Source organism: Lingula anatina, chromosome 8 (genome assembly GCF_051362555.1).
Source record: "Lingula anatina isolate TDL-2025a chromosome 8, LinAna3.0, whole genome shotgun sequence".
In the NCBI taxonomy this organism is placed as follows: Eukaryota; Metazoa; Brachiopoda; class Lingulata; order Lingulida; family Lingulidae; genus Lingula; species Lingula anatina.
In genome coordinates this window covers 16,195,271-16,213,377 of record NC_141774.1, presented here as the reverse complement: position 1 = coordinate 16,213,377, position 18,107 = coordinate 16,195,271, and the positions used below count along the sequence as shown (strand labels likewise).

General features: G+C 36.6%; 1 protein-coding gene across 1 annotated transcript; it reads left to right on the top strand.

Annotated features, from left to right (window-relative positions):
- The first annotated feature begins 407 nt into the window (after positions 1-407).
- LOC147760470 (T-cell-specific guanine nucleotide triphosphate-binding protein 2-like) lies at positions 408-1,352 on the top strand. Its single transcript, XM_087018784.1, has one exon. It carries the CDS (start codon positions 408-410, stop codon positions 1,350-1,352), a length of 945 nt encoding a protein of 314 aa, XP_086874910.1.
- The last annotated feature ends 16,755 nt before the right edge of the window (positions 1,353-18,107 follow it).

Sequence of the window (18,107 nt, the reverse complement as noted above, 5' to 3'; positions counted from 1 at the left end):
TAATCATTCCAACGTATATCTTGAGTAAAATGATATTTAAACAATAAACAAACATCACTGACATCCTCAATTAGCCGTGACGTCAACAAAATTTTCTCACTTAGTTGGATAAGATGCATGAAGCTTTAGGTTTAACCATGATAAGTTTGAGTGCCATGTCGACACTAAGGCACTTGTGTATGCCTTTCGAAGGCATTGGAGTGTGCTTTTAAGCTGTCCATACATGTATTATCTTCAATTGATTGACAGTTTAGGTCCTTATACGGCTGTTGCAATAAATACTATTTTATTTATTGTAATTCTATTTTATTTCGCATGAGCAAATCGTTTTGCCGTGGTTAAAATACAAAACGCGTCTGCGCTTTTGATCCAATTAGACGTTCATCACTGCAGGTTTTTTTCTAACAATGGCTGAAAATTTGCGGGAGGAATCCGAATACCAGTTTATTGAAACAATTGAACAAAAGGAGATTGAAGATTCTTTTCGACAAAATGGTCTCGAAAATATTGCAGACTTTTTGTCAAGCAAGATAAACGAAGTCGAAAACGTTTCCGTTAAAATTGGTGTGTCTGGAACAGCCGGTACTGGGAAATCAACATTCATCAACACATTCCGAGGTCTTACTGTTGAGGATGATGGTGCAGCGGCTGTCTCACCAGTTGAGTCTGAGGCAACTATGGTCCCCCAGGAGTACCAACATCCACGAAATAAAAACATTACCCTGTGGGACTTACCTGGAATTGGGACAACAGAATTCAACAAAGACAATCATGAAGAAAAGGTCAATTTTGGTTCATATGATTTTTTCCTTATCTTTATCGGCAACCGTATTTTGGAACACGACGAATGGCTTGCTGCAAGAGCTCACCTTTGGCGTAAGAAATATTTTATTGTCAGGACACGAATTGATGCCGATATAGCAAGTGACAAACTAAAGCGTCCACGGACACATGATGCCGAACACTTACTGACGAAAATCCGTGACGAAACTAAAAACCTGCTTGAAACAAAGGATGTCTGTCCCGAGGACGGTGTTTATCTTATATCTACACTCCTCTGCCATGTTGACGTAGAGGAGTCGGATAATCGTAAACTCGAAGACATGATGCCTAATGTACTGCCCACTGGAAAACGCAAAGTGTTTACTTTGTCTCTTAACAATATCTCCGAAAATCTGATCAAAGCAAAGTGTGAGATACTTCGAAGTCGCGTTTGGAAAAAGGCTATCTTTTTGGCAGCGCAGGGGTTTGCTCCACCTGGACTTGACACCCAAACCCAATATAGAGGTGCAAACGATGTCACAGGCATGTTCCTAAAAATATGTAGTGCACAGATTACAAACTATGTTTGATTATTTAAGGGTCCCACATAAAGAAGTTTGTATTAAAGTTTCACTTTCCTGGAACCACGAATAGTAAAAAATAATTCATCATCTAACCCCAAAAAGGAACATACGTTACTGTCACAAATGCATAACGTCCAGCTGTGGAAACGTTTTAATCACTTTGAAAATTCATTCATCACGGGTTTTGTTCTTTAATTTATCTCCTACAAGTATAACGTTGTAAAAAATTACGAAAAGCTTTTGTATAGAGCAATTATTTGTTTTTTAGCGACTTAAGTTTGCCTGTCACTGAGTATTAAAAAAAACTGGGAAAATACACCCTACCGTTAGTAAAATAAGCATTTAATAAATTATTTTTCCCCTCGTGCTCCAAATATTATATCTGAAATGTGAAACTATCATGGAATCACTATATATTTTTCTGTCAGCAAAAGAAAACATTGTTTTCTCTTGCACCAAGTGCTTGTACAAAATGAAACATTTTGTCAATTTTCCTAGGGAACATACGTTACCTAGTATTAGCTATGACGTAGGCCCCATTAGTTACGGTTTAAATGTTAATAAAAAACGTCCTTACGTCATATTTAATTTAACATGATCGAATCACTTTAAAATATATAAGAACACGTTATGAAAATAAAATTAGGTGGCCTGGAACATACGTTACCGGAACATGCGTTACCAGTGAAAATCTACTTGTGCCCGAAACTGGCTCCGAAAGAAAAATTAGCTTCTGTTTGAGATGTCAGGTGGTCCTTTCTGACGTCTGCTCGAGCTAAAGATTAGATGAGGTTAGTAACAAGTGATCAAAATCCATAAAATCCTCAGTAACGATGTAAGCGAAGTGAATGATTTTGTCGTAATAAAAAATTTAATTCAAATACAGAAATGAATGTCAAAGACGGAAATAAATGTCAAACAAGACTATGGAAGGAAAAAATAATCGCCAACGAGCGCAGTGAGCGCAGTGCCAAATACATTGATACCGAATGGAACATCATTATTTTAGAAAAAATGCGAAAACAGGAGCTGAGATTAAAAAAATATATCTATCTCGTAAAAAAAATGAGGGTGACGCTTATTTGGAAGCGAAAGAAAACGGGTTGAAAATACTATGAAGGCCTACCTTCCGCCTCCTTATAAATGTCCTGAAAGACAAAAGAGGCATGCGAAGACTAAATCGCAAAAACGTAGACTTCACCAAAGGAAAGAAGAGCTCCTAGCTGCTATAGAAGTTACCGAGGCAAGTCCACAGCAATCACCACCTGAGAGACTAGTTGTGTGTGCGAGGTGGCCACAACGTGGAAATGATAGATAAGAAACTGACGGCAGTCACAATGAACAATTAAAGAACTACAATTACAGGTTAATTCCATAAGAAAAAGGGAAAATGCTATCCGGCAACGATTTAGCCATTGTAGAAAACGAAATACGGAACCACCTGAATTTCCCACATGCCCCAAAATTAAGACAGAACGCATCATACAGCAGGATATAGACCCAAGCTAACACTGTGCAGAAGCAATTACTTTTATGTCTCCTCCATCCAAGTGTACCACAAACTTTCATAGTCTTATTTATAACAAAAAGAAGGCAACAAAGAATACAACAACCGAAAAAATCGGGTTGCCATTAGGAAAATTTAATTTGGGGACATTGGTGAGTTTCGTAGCTACTACATCCACAGCGCCTTTAGTTGGATGGCTTGCCGCATTAGGCGTTGTATATCTTGTATCATACAAGTCAGCCAACGACTTGCTGCACGAAATTTTAGATCGCCTGGAATCCGCCTCCCTCCAAGTCCTCAAGGTGACTTTGTCTTCTACTCCACACCGAGAAACATTGTACGGCAGAACACAAGGGGGGGGGGGGGGGGGGGGGGGGGCGACGAAGCCGGTCATTGTGACACACATCTTCCCGTTGAAGAAGAAAATGGTTCATGAAGACTAAATTCAGTCATTTCATGTACCGATAGCCCAATTTTCCAATCAATGTCATTGAGCTGAATTTGCATGGCTTTGTTTTCTAGAGGATTGCATTCTGGCTATAAAGCTGAAATGGCCTACATGAACCTGTAACTAATGATTTTGTGTTGTCATTGTGTTTTCGTTATACAGTATATTCACGAGCATTTTAGGTTGTGTACATAGGGAATTAAAGAAATGAGAGCATATATTGAGGCCAGAGTATTCTTTTCGAATTAAAGTGTCTTATACATGTATATAACAAATATTACTTGTTATTTGTTTATTTGCGAACTTCAAACGTCGAATTTATTTATGAATCACAAGATAAAACACGTGATACTTTCATAAAGTATATAAAGCAAAGTCTGGTTCTCACCCACCCACCAACTACTTTTAAGTGCGGTTTAGGGTACAAAGGTAGATGGCAACGATTCTAGGACAATTCCCCCCCCCCCGGACAATTCCCCCCGGACTATTCCCCTCGGACAATTCCCCCCCCCCCCCAGGACAATCCCCCCCCCCCAGGACAATTCCCCACCGGACGATTCCTCCCCCCCAAGAAATATATATTCATGTACAAATATAAAGTAGAAAGTGTAAAGCTAAAAACATTTTTTCCTTTATATTGATATTTTAAGTGTGAAAATACAACTTCATCATGAAACAAATTATTTCATAACAAATTCCTTTTTCATTGAGTACAAGTACAGCAAGATTTATTAAATATCTAATCAAAGTATAACCACCTATCCTTCAGGTAAAGGTGGGGTAAACAGATGAACAGGTAAACAGATATTTTATGAGTGGGTGGTGGGTAGTGGTCAAGTTACTAAAAGTGACAAATAGTCAAAGGGATACCTGGATAAGCACCTTGATGCAAGACTTACTCAATCAAGGGGGGGGGGGGGGTAATAAAGCAATTAAAAGTAACAGTTAATTCATCAAAGGGTTACCTGGATGAATGAGAACATCAGTTTACCCTCCTTTACCTGGAGATAAACTTTGAACAGATTTTTAATAAAATGTTCCGTACTTCTATCTTGAAAATTTTATGTACTTGTACTCCATGAAAGTAATTTGTTTAATGAAATTAATATTATTTTCTTCCAGTTGCATCATCACACTAAGAAATATTCAGAAAATGGATGAAAATAATTTAACTTTGTACTCTTTACTTTATATTTCTATATAAATATATATTATTCGGGGGAGGGGGGGATCGTCCGGGGGGGGGGGGATTGTCCTGGTGGGGAATTGTCCTGGGGGGGGGGGGGGGGAATTGTCCGGGGGGGGGGGGGGGATTGTCCTGATACCATGGCAACATGCCTGGCATATTTTTCGCCTTGATTTAGATTGAATCTAGACGATCCCACCAGTTTGATTAGTGAAATGACTACCCGGTATGATTCTTAGAGAGAACTTTCACACCTATGCCGTAGACCGTGATCTTTATCTGTGTACTCATACCACTGGACGCACTGATACCACTGTTACTGGACAGAGGACATTTGCTAAAAAAAAGATGACTTACACTCGTATTTCAGTTTGTGACTGTACATACATCGATGCCAGGAATTTTTGTCACAAAACACAATTTTCTAAAACGGCCTCGAGCATCATATTCGGTGTCATGCATGTGTTAGAGAATATATAACATTTCGGTCTTAACAATGCATAACTGTTTCTTTCACATACTGCAGTTAAGTTAGACCCCTCCTCCTGCAATCGAAACCAGCCTCCCACGCGCCTTCGATGTCAAGACAAGTAGACAGAGAGGTACAATGTATCAAGCCCTCTTCGTTCTCCATCCCGCCTACCTTTTGAAAAAGAATGTTGTTGTGGACTTCTAGCGTCTAAGGTTTTTACGTATACATTGCATGACACCGCAGAAAATAAGACAAAAATAATAAAGAAGGTTATTTCAATAATATTAAAATACACTTATTATTTCACTCAATAAGAAATTGATGTTCTTATAGTCTTATAAAAACAGTGAAATCTACTGCTTTTCTGTTCACGCAATGTATACGTAAATCTATTGAAAATATTTCAGATTCCATACGTATAAAATAAATGAAAATTATAGCCTGTAGGAACCTAAAAAATGTTGTCACCGTCACATAACCCAGAAAAGCCAAATCCCCATGCACCTAAAATTCTGAAGTGCCCATGTACACCCCTGACTACAGGTCTACCAATCACAAAAATTTTAACTCCACAATTAAAACTAATGATCTAATCCCACTTCACATAAAAGTTATACGAATTTAGAAACAACCAACCATCATGGACAGCCCAACCCCTGTTGCACTTAAATTCCGAAATGCCCATCTCTGGTAAAGGTCTTCATTATTTTGTTAAAAAAAATATGCTTAGTTTTTAAACATATATTTTACATTTTAGGCAGATTTTGAGACTTTTCCTTTTTTGTTATTAGAAATGTATTGAAAATTCTTACAGAGACTTCAAAATTGTGCTGAGTAAATATTATGGCCCAAAATGTTTGAATATATTTATTTCAAAGCATTATGAGAGGCTAAATCAATGTTCATCTACATTATTTTACACAACTCTTTACCAACTTTTGGTCCTAATTTCTCAAATAAAAAGGTCCCCGCTTGATTTAAGAAACTCACCGATATCCTCTCTTCACGTTTACCAAGGCGAAGCCTGTATCCATCACAAGACTGGCCCATATATAATTCTAGAAATATCCATTAAAGTTCTCGAGAGCAACTCGAAGGTAATGTATACGGAAATTATTTGTCTGGATTTTTTAACTGGTAGAGGCTTTGAAGTTGTAGAAAACAAATATCTTTCTATTAATTTGATATTTTTTGTAACACTGTATTTTATGAAGCTGCATGAACGAGTAAGAAATTCACTTGTAGATATTTCCTGTATTTGTTGACTGGTAGCGCAGATGTTCTGAATTTATAGATAAAAATGTCTTTTTGTTAATTTGACAATTTGGATGTGTCCCATAAAATAGCAAATAATCTATTAGAATAATCCATTAATTATTCTTGTATTTTTAACTTGTAATATAATATAATATAATATAATATAATATAATATAATATAATATAATAAAACCATTATTATAACGACGACGAGGTTCTGGAGTCTTCAATCATTTATTGATCACTCTCTTTTCCTACAATTTTACCCATATTTATACCTTAATTCTCCATTTTATTTTCCATTGTCATGATGACTTTACCATAGAACATTCCCTTATAAGGCAATGTCTGAGAGCCTTGTTTTCAACTTAACTTATCAAAAAATACTATTTGCATTACTCATACTTGAATCATGTCCAAAGTCATGTGATAAACAGTTGATCAAAATTAAAATCTGTTATGAAATTAACCAATCACATTTAATGCTATTGACTTTGACCTTTTCCATCTTTTTCTGACACTAAAACATGTTCTACACTTGTTGACTCTTGATAAAACTTAATTTACACTCAATATCACTCTAAAGTTTTATCTATTTGATTTCCCTTTTATTACTAATTGTAATTAGTATAAGCGTACGTAATTAACTTTACAACACCATCATACAAATAAGGACTGTAGCCAGGGAGGTTGGGGAGGAATAGAACGAATCGCTCCTTTTCATGGCCTTTGGTAGGAAATAGGTCAACTATAGGTAAAATTTGATTTCATGGTAAAAGGTCTATTATTTCGGGAAAAGATCCCCCTACTTCACCTTTGAAATGGCTGGCTATGAGCCTGCTTTATAGACTACTTTTAAAAGTCATCTGTTTGGGAAGTTATACTTACCACCTACAACTGCTGTCATGAGCAGGACAGAAACAACCACGAGACCAAGGGAGGCCATGTTGCTCAGTAGAAGGCTATAGATAGTAGCTCATTTCTGTATCTGGTTAGTAAACATTTGAGGTCAGATTGTGATGGATTTGGACAGTCAAAGGCTGTGCTTAGTAAATAGACCATAAGACGAATACTGTGATTGATTGAAAAACTTTTAGACAATTTTTGAAAATCATTACAAAATTCAAACAAGTTTAGATGTTTTCCCCGATTAATATATTTTTAGTGAAATATGAAAATGATAAGCAGCTTCAAACATGAATGAAAGTGGTTTTTGCAGGCAACAAGAATGATGGGTATTAAGAAGATAATGTTGAAATTAAACTCGAAATAGCTTTAATTTGAGTTATTACTGCAATGCATTGGAAGTTTTTAACTGCTTATGTGTTGATCAGTCTCCAAAAATATCTTTGACTTAAGTTTATTATTTATCATATGAACCTCACTGGCTAGAAGAGATACTACTGGGTATGTTTACAATTGATGAGATATTTCGACGTTAAGTGGAATGTCACTGCCATACACACACTGGACAAAAGAAGTGTCACCCCCTAACTCAGAGTAATGAAAGTAGGCAGATCTTGGGTACTTATAATGCCTGGTCTACTTATTATGTGACTAATGAGTATAAAACTGCTATACCATGGAATTGTATTGTTGGACTTGTACGTGTACAGCAAATATTATTCCTGTCTTCCTCCAATATGGCAAGATACAGGTAATTATCTAACGGCTATAGGTGCAAGTTATTAACCTGAAGAGGCGGAATATAAGCAATGTCAGTATATCGATACAATTGAATTGTTTAGTCAGAACCGTGCAGAGGGTCTGGTCTCAGTATAGAAACACTGGATCAAGAGACAAATTGTCTCTGATGGGTCGTCCAAGAAAAACTACTGGCCGTAAAGACCGACGACTGATTTTGATGTCCAGGTTGTCAAAATTCGACACTGCTTGTCAGTTGACAACACAGTGGAACAATTTCACACATAAAAATGTGTCTGTGATAATTGGTAGGCGTCGGTTACATGCTCATAGAGTGTACGGCAGGGTAGCAAGACTGAAACCTCTTTTAGCGTTACAAAACAGGCAACGTAGAGTGAACTAGGGACAACAAGATCTGGAACTGGACAGTCCATGACAATTGGTCCTACATATTGTTTTCTGATGATTGTCGCTTTGGTCTTACCTCTGATGGCAGACGGGTACGATGCTAGCGAACTGCTGGTAAAGCATCGAAACCACATGTACTTAATTTTCGAACCCAGAGGAGCATATTCATCATGGAGTGGGGCTGCATCAGCATCCATGGCGTGGGCGAATTGATAGTGGTTGATGAAAACATGAATAACTAGAAATATATCGATGTTTTGGAGTCAAGCTTGCTACCAACTATTACTAACATGTTTGGTGACAGGAATAATCCATTTGTTCACCAGGATGACAATGTTCCTTGTCACAGGACCAGAGCAGTTGATGATTGGTTTGACCAACAGGACATTCGCAGGGTGATGTGGCTTGCCCTCACTCCGGTTGAAAACATAATAGAAAATGTGTGGAATGATATGTCAAAACTTTGGATAAATGCCCGTCTAACAAGCAGAGAAACTCTGTTATATTCAGTGTTTCATGCTTGGGCCAGCATAAGCCCCGAACGCATCAGACAATTATATGAATCCTTGCTTCGTAGACTGGTACCTATTATTAGGTCACGTGGCTATGCCACTAAGTACTAATTTTGGACTTGAAATTGCATATTTTGGTAGAATGTATACTTTGTTCTCATTTTGTGATTTTTTGTGAAATTTGATGTTAATAAAATGATACCAGGAGCATATCATTCCACAGTCATTTATCTCCCCCATAGTATTGGCTCAGTAGGGGTGACACTTCTTTTGTCCAGTGTGTGTAGGTTACCTAAGCAGACCTTCTTTCACTGTACAGCACAAAAAGTGCACACGATAGACCAGAGAAGTATCAGTGAATATATAGTGAAAAAATATCTATGTAACCCTGGTATAGTGCAGTGAATTGGGAATATTTGTCATATGAATTTTCGGCTACGTCTCCCATTGTTGCAGTTATTTCTTTCTTTGCAAAGACTAATTAATTATTACGCAAACGTGGCGTGTCCGTTATACCACGGCACTGATAATAGTGATAATCTAATTTTATTGTCCCTGTTTTATCGAATTTTGTCTCATGACTAGAAGTTGATATTTTGTGTTTGCCATTTATGAGTTATCTTAAGCACCCCACACACGGTAAGCAATTGGCGCGCGCCACTTGTGCTGAACCAGATGCTCGCGCTCCTCAGCTCCCCGCAAACGCTTCGCTCTTTGCTCAGCAGAGGTGCCTCCCGGCCTGCCCCTAGCGGACGCACTGTGAACTGTGGGATCATGTCTCTAAGGAAACATTACATATTGTTGTTTTTTTCTGATAGTAATGGAAAATGGTGACCACGTTAATCAATAAACTAACTATAACTGTGTACATTTTTGTTGACTTCGCTTGGGGGCTGCCATTTTTGTTTGTTTTCGGCTACCGGTACGTGCGCATTGTTGGCATGACTTGAGCAATCGGCGCTTGCACCCTGCACACGCTGAGCCATTTGCCTCAAGAGACCAGAAATATCAAACACATGAGATATTTTGCTCAGCCGCGTGAGAGGCAAAAATCTCACCAAAATACCCCCGCAAACGATGAGAAAACGGCGCCGCGCCAAATGCTGTGTGCGGGCCCCTTTAGCGACTAATGATTTACCTGCTACATCCCTTTGTTGCATTGGTATCTTTTTTGGCAAGGACTTATTAATAAGTACACAGTCGGGGCATGTCTATTGTACTGGTGATAGTGATGAACTAATTCTATTGTTTCTGTTTTATGCAATCCTTGAAAGTTAATAAAGACGTTTATCTTATGTATTGCATCAATCGGTAACATAATTTTATTGTTTCTGTCTAATTGGAAATTTATCTTTTGTAGTGCAAGTTGATGTTGTTATAGTGACAATGACGACGATCTGGAACTTTCGAGCGTTTTCTCACCGACTTCCTTTTTCATACAATATCACAAGTATTAATAATCTATTTCTGCAAACCACGATTCTTTCTTTTCCTACCATGAAAACAATTTCTACACTTGTTGACTCTTCAAGAAATTTAACTTATACTCAATAACTCCCTATCATTTTACTCGTTTGATTCTGTTTAAATTATTATCTGCAATAAGTGAAAGTGTAAGTCATTTACAATGTAATTGTATTGATTCTGTTTTACAAAATCATTGTTGGGCAATTATTTGAAGTCTATCTATTGAAGTTCATTAAGGTAAAATGTTAGGTAGGTCAGGTCAGGGAGACTTGCGATAACTTACGTCATTTGATACATTTGTTATTGGGTTTAAGTATAAAGTTCACTACATATCAGTGACTGGAGATATTTAATGGCACGCAATACACATTTTATTTTGTCCTTGCATATTTTTTTTTTTGATTTTAACGAATGTTTTTGGATGTAATGTGTCGTTGTGTTTAATAGTTGTTTAAGAATGATTATTGAAATTTCCCAGAAAATGCAATCCACAAAAACATACGTAGAAAAAGTGACCATGTGTTTCAGAGGAAGACGTTGCTAGATTTTATTTACTGATCCCAAAGGCCCAGAAACAGCGTATCTTGGAAAAAGTCGCGTTTTTTTCGTTTTTGAATATGTATCCATTACCAAAGACCGCAAGGTACATTCACATATATTCCTTTGCTCTTATATGAGCTATTTTAGTGAATGTCTAAATGTAAGAGAAGCGAGAAAAACATTATTTTACAGACATATGTTTCACAAACTAGAGAAAATGTTCTTCCCCACCTTAAATATAATAATAAATCTCAGATAACTTAAAACTGAGCACATGATTAATTTTAAGCAGAAATATAAAGAAAATAATATGTTTGTGTATTGCAGTATTTGATTTTCTTCTTCAGCTATCAAAAAATAATTCAATTTTCAACACCTCTTTATTCTTAATGTTTAAATAACTACATTTCTAAAGTAATCTTCATTTATCTTGAAGTATTGCCTTTAAAAATAATTTGTGTAGGTTGTATTTGCAAACAAACGATTTATATCCAAAAATCCCACTACCATATAGGTACCTGTGTACTTTAATTGGCTACTACTTTAACTAATACTTAAGCGTTATATAAAAAATGGTTGAATCAAGCAATACACATTGAAAAGCACTTCAAAACTGGATAAGTTGCTCATCGTCTGAATAACAAAGGCAAATAATGTGGTGTGTCTGTAATTGTTGTGTGTAATTATCGGAATATCGGAATATAAATAAATAAATAAATAATTAATTAAATAAATAATAATAAATAAATAATTAACAAAGCCAAGGTCAATTATTAACAAATGGAATTGACACGCCATGGTTTAATGAATTGCAACATAAAAGACGTGATAATTTTATACACTAAATAAAGCAAAGTCTGGTTCTAACACACCCCACCCCACTACTTCTTAGTGCAGTTAAGGGTACAAAGGTAGATGGCGTCATCCCAACATACTTATTCGCCCTGGTTTAAATAGAATCTAGACGATCTTATCTGCCTGAGTAGTGAAAAGACAACCCCAAAATGGGTTTTAGAGGGAAAATTAAACACCAATGCTCTATATAGCGATCTTAATCTGGGTGCTCACACCACTGGACACACTGACGACCCCATTACACATACATTTCTATGCGTATCTATGCCATGGACTCTCTTCACAAAACACTTTTCATAAAAGAGATAATATATAATTTCAGAATTATTTGGTTTGATCAAAGTAGACTCAAATAACTCAGTCAACGTCTCAATCCAATATTAGTACTAGTTTACTTCGTGATATCTTATCGGTCTTGAGAGTCATATTCGGTGTCATGCAGTGTGTTAGAGAAGACTCGTCACCTCTCGCGCACTAATATAACATCACTGGCTTAACAATGCATACAGGTAACAGTGTTTTTCAAATACCCCCCCCCCCCCCCCCCGCAATTGAAATCGCCTTCAATATCAAAACAGGTAGATTCAGAGAGATAGAGATGTGTTCTGAGCTCTCTTTGTCCCACCCGTCCGACCTTTTGAAATATGAAATGGCAGGTGTTTTCTCTCCCTTTAAAAAAGCGACATGGAATGACCCACTGAGGCCATGGCATCGTGTTTCCTTTAACCCAACATTTCCCTCTGTCCACTAGTCAAATCAGTCATAAAACATTTTGAATTCTTTTTTAAAACTGTCTTCAGACTCTACATTTTAGCGTCCATTGGGAAAATGTTCAAGTCATTTGGTCCATTAACCTGAAGAGCTGGGTCACCGTACGTTTTCAATCTGGCATTACATGGCACCAGCAATAACTGCACAAACGATCTTAAACTACGATCTAAAACGTAATGATGAAGTAATTTTAGTACCGGTTGCTTGATAAAAAAAATGCATACATAAAATATAAAAATTTGAATAAAATGCCTGCTCTTACAGGGAGTGGTGTAATATGAGTCTCCCTATATTATTATAGTTTTATATATAATTTGTGAGAAATGTTACAAAGCATAATGCATATCCATATAGTAAAAGCATATCAGCCGAAAATCTCATTTTCACATATTTTCCCCAAATAGCAACGATCTGTTGACAACTGACGGGTGTTAGCAATACCTCAGGGCAGTGGGAGATAGTGCCCGTAGTTTAAAATTCTTTAAATCGTGTATACGTATATCTTATCATCGTTCAGTGATAGATGAGGACATGGACAGGTATCAGCTAGTGACGTGCTATTGCGACCTGTGATAAGGAACCGAGTGTCCGTGTAACATACTGTACATGTATATACTGTAGTTCTCCGCCCATCAAGTTAGGGTTAGAGTGACGCAAGTGGGACCCCGAACCTGAGTCACAATTTACATGACACCGGGGCTTTCAGATACAGTAAGTCACAGACAAGTGTGCAGAATATGCAAGGTCGTTATATGCATTATCTGCTATCTTATAAAATTGCCACACATACGGCTCCAATCTGCTGTCTCATCAATCGCTACGCCATCTTCTCTATCACAATCATTGTGTCAGGTAACAGGGCGGTGCAAAAGATACGTGTGGAATGTCTACGTTTGCTGATCATCGAGCAATATGATGGGTGTGCATTTGGGCGATTGTGATTGATTTTTTTATTTAAAGATGAACTGAGATAAATTAGGGCAATGATGAACATATTTTTATATAACGGTGCTGGTGATGAAAACTGCGCACAGGATGTTGCCCTTTCTTGAAAAAAAATCAATCCCAGCACTGTACGATTACGAGTGGCATCAGCCAACCTGAATGAAGAGCACGTTTAGCATAAGAAATACAAAACCTAATTTCTTTGGACATATCGATTTAAGAGCGGCAGCAGAAGAATTGCAATTTACGAATGCAGTGATGAATAAAAATAACAAAATTGTCCTCGGACTCTATAGTTTATAAGTCCGTTAAAAAAGTGTTCTACTCATTAGGTCCATAAACTTGAAGAGATTCTTTTTCAATCTGGCATTACATGGCGACAGCAATAACTGGTCAAGTGAACTTACACTACCGGCTGTTTCACGATCAGGGGTACAAAATAGGGGTCACATTGAGAGAAAAATGAACTCTGATGCATTTGTTTAATTTTGTAACAGATAAAAAGAATAACATCTTAACTATGATATCCACAATTTTTAGAACACAATATTAATTACTTTTTGTGCTACGCTCAAATTAACAAAACGCCCCTTAGACTATGATCTGGGGGTACGGACACTACACATTGAAGTAACTGATGCTTTGTAACTGAAATATCATATTGTTTACCAGTTATTTTTGCCAAAATTCTAAAAAATATCAAACTAAAGATATAACAGCAGTACTTTAACCAAAAGGATAAAAGGATACAAGTACATGAATTAATCAAATAGTTTTTTAGAGAAACACCACAGCACGTTTTTCAGTGGATGCTGGAGCTTGGTTGTGTGTCATTCAGTTTGACTTTCATTCAGACTTTAAACTTTTCTTTCTGTTGCTTGACCTTTTTTATTTATTCATTTTTTTTTGGTTTCAGTCTTGATTCCTGTTTTTGGAGTCTTTTCTTCTTTTTCGTCTCTCGTTAATTTGCACCTCTTGTTCTACTGTTTTCAGGATTGTTGGGTTTCTGCTTCTCCTTGAATCTCTGTCAGTATGCCCTATTTTCTTCTCTTTACTTTAGTCTTTCTTGCTGTGCCAGCCTAGGATGATTCTTCATTTTTTTTGCTTCTATGCTATGTTACGTGCATTCTACGTCTTCCTTACGTGCTTCAGCAAGATTATTAGCATCTGTACGGATATAAGCTCTTTGACGTCTTTTTTTTTCAAAAAATTTTTTTGCTTACAGTAAAATTTTCAGGATCCCTTTTTCTTTTCCTGTTTGGCTTTTTTGTTTATTGTCATCCATATTTGATACTTCATTCACCGAGAGTATAATAAATGTACTGTTAATTATTCATGTATTATAGTGTTCGTTCCCCCTCAAAATATATCATATACATTAATCCATAGAATATTAATCCATATACAGTTTATTACTTTGCAATTAGCTATATTTGGCAATATATTCAAACCAATATTGTTCATTTTGAATACAAAGAGTAGCATCTTTACTGATATTATTTCTTTGCAAAATCTCTTGCCTGACTCTAATTAATCAGTATCACTTTATCGAATATATATTTATATACAATGTTTTTTCTAAACATCATAAGACATGAATGCATTTTATATAGACCAAAACAATATTTTGCACCATATTTTGAAGTTTTATCATCATTGATAAGTAGCCAGTTATCCAATGGTTAATGTACACTACAGTAGGGGTACGGACACTACATTTGGCACCAAATTCTTGCATATCCTTTCATAATAAGGGGTTATGTGCTATTTTCTTCCTGCAAAATAAATGTCAATGTAGACTTTATAGAATAATAATATCAAACAGGATATGCTGTGATTCCTAAATAAAACAGATAGGGGGCACGGACACTACAAAAAGTAGGAGACACCAAGGGGCTCATGATTATAAATACCATAGCATTAATAATAATGGTTACATATGCACAACTCCTTATTATGTTTAAGTCATAACATGGTAAATTCATCTTATTATTACGTAGGTGATTTCAAAGTAATTTCAAATCGCATTTAATTGTTCACCCTGATTGTGAAACAGCCGTACGTTTTGTAGCTTAATGATGAACTAATTCCACTAGGTAAGGGGGTGGTCTGATAAAAAAACTGCATGCATAAATTTAAAGAATTCGAATAAAACGTGCTCGAGCAGGGAGCCAGTGCAACTGCTTTAAAATAGGAGCAATAGGACTCTCCCTGGGTGTGTACGTTAAGATCCGCGCTGAAATATTTCTGAATTTGCTGCAGTCTTTTTATTCGTTCATCGGTACAGCAATAGCGTAAAGAGTTACATTAGTACTAACGAGAGGTAATCATCACATGCATAATTGTTGCTGCAGAGTGTTGATCTAGGTAGTGTTAAATAGCACCGACGTTTCTGATGTTAAAATACACGAAAGAATGATATTTGATATTTGTTTATCCATGGCGAGAGTGGAATCAAGGTAGACACCCAGATTTCTCACGTGTGGTAATGGGTTCACGACACTGGTGCCTACTTCTTATTCAAGCGAGAACAAAAGACAAACACACTGAACGCGGTGTAATGTTTAAACCAGAGGAATTCAAAGAGTTTGAAGCTTACTATGAACAAAATGGTCTCGAAAATATCACAGACTTCACGGCCAACAAGGTAAAAGAAGTCGAAAACGTTTCCGTGAAAATTGCAGTGACAAGAATGGCCGGTACAGGGAAATCGGTCTTTGTGAACACATTTCGAGGACTGCTGATGATGATGGTGCAGCTAAGGTTGGATCAACGGAGACAACTAAGGTTCCAACGGAGTACCGCCATCCAAGTAACAACAACGTTACCCTGTGGGACGTACCTGGAGTTGGAACGTCCAAATTTAATAAAGAAAATTATGAAGAAAAAGTTAATTTTGGTTCATATGACTTTTTTCTTATCTTTACCAAAAGCCGTATTTTGGAGGACGATGTATGGCTTGCTGAAAAAGCTCAGCTTTGGGGTAAGAAATATTTCATTGTCAGGACACATATTGATGTTAATGTATCAAGTGACAAATTAACACACCCGCGGACACATGATGCCGAGCAGTTACTGGTAAAAGTCCGTGATAATGCCGAGAAACTGCTTCAAAAAGAAGGTGTCTATCAAAAGGATGGTGTTTATCTAATATCTACACTCCTTTGCCATGTAGACCAGTGGGATTATCGGAAGCTCGAACATAATATGCTGCATGTACTGCCCCGTGAAAAACGCGAAGTGCTTACTTTATATCTTAGCAATCTTTCCGAAGATTTGATCAAACTTAAGTGTCAGATACTTCGTAGTCGCGTTTGGAAAAAGGCAATCTTTTTGACCGCACAGGGGTTTGTCCCATCTGGTTTAAAGCACTTCATGCCACAGAAAGTTATAGACTATTTCATCAAAGAAATGACTAGTTATAGAGACGCGCTGGGTCTAGATGACGATTCTTTAAGACGTCTTTCTCAGAAAACTGGCGTTGACCTACAGAGCCAACGACAAGTGAAATAATTGAATTACCGACGGGTAATTTTACTCTCGAAGGAGTGATGAGATTTATAGAAAATCTTCGAAATCCCCGGGAAAAAGCAAAGCCGGCATTGGAATTTTTGCTCAAATTAGGCAGTTCATATTATGACGCATACTATTTGCTTCACAATATTTTGGATCGTTTGGAATCCGCCTCACTCCAAGTACTCAAGTCCACTTTGCCCTCTCCTCCACACGTTGAAGCACTAGACGGCGGAGCACAAAGTGGTGACGACAAAGCCTGACATTGTAAGACAAACTTTTCACCTTTGCAAGATGCATGTGTATAAGAAGGCAGTTTTATCCTATTTATCTTTACCTGTAAGTTCAATTCTAAATTGAATAAGTGAAGTCAAGATAAGAAACATTTTCTCCAAAACAACGAATTTGAATAATAAATGTCAACCAATTAAAGGTGCCAGAGAACAGAAACGTAATGGCGATTAAAAAATATGGTGTTAATGTTTCCGTTTCATACATGTATCAAAATTTCATTTTTTTAGGTGAACAGTGTTATATATCATTGCTATACATAAATATAAGAATTATGTAATGGTTACATATATTTCTTCACAGAAATTGTACGTTTGTATGGTATATATGCACTTATTCCTATGCATACATAAAATAAAGATGACATGCCAGATAAATTGTATGTAATATACATTTGCACTTATTGCTATAGGCCTATATAATTATAAGTTACAGTGTGGTGTGATTATCAGTTGTGTTTCTTATACCTCTACAACAGAGTGTTGACTTTGTTGTTGCTCTATAGTAGTTCTGATCTTCTTTTTGTGCCTTTTGTAAAGCAGATTGCGACTTTTCTTTAAAGGTTTTCATTTTTTGGGACCATGAGGAAGCTGTACTTTTGTGCTAGGCTGCACAAATTGATGCTTTCAATTTTTTAGAGGATAACCATTTTCAGACTGGCATAGTGGAGTATGCAGGAAATGAAGTTCGTGGTGTTGATTTTGTGTTAAGCATTGTGTATCATTGCCAAATTAAAAACTATTTTATGCATCATAATTTGCTTTAATGTCTGTACAGTTTTGCTGCTTGCTTTTAAAATGCTTCTATTTACATATGTAATGTGGATTTTAAGAAAATAGAGCAATTCGAGCATGTATTCCTTTTCATGAATAAATGTATCTTGCAAAATGATTGCGTTTATTGAATGCAATAATGATTGTCGCTACACTGTGGGGTATTTTTTTC

Coding starts and splice junctions, on each gene's coding strand:
- LOC147760470 (XM_087018784.1), top strand. CDS start 408: ATGGCTGAAAATTTGCGGGAGGAATCCGAATACCAGTTTATTGAAACA.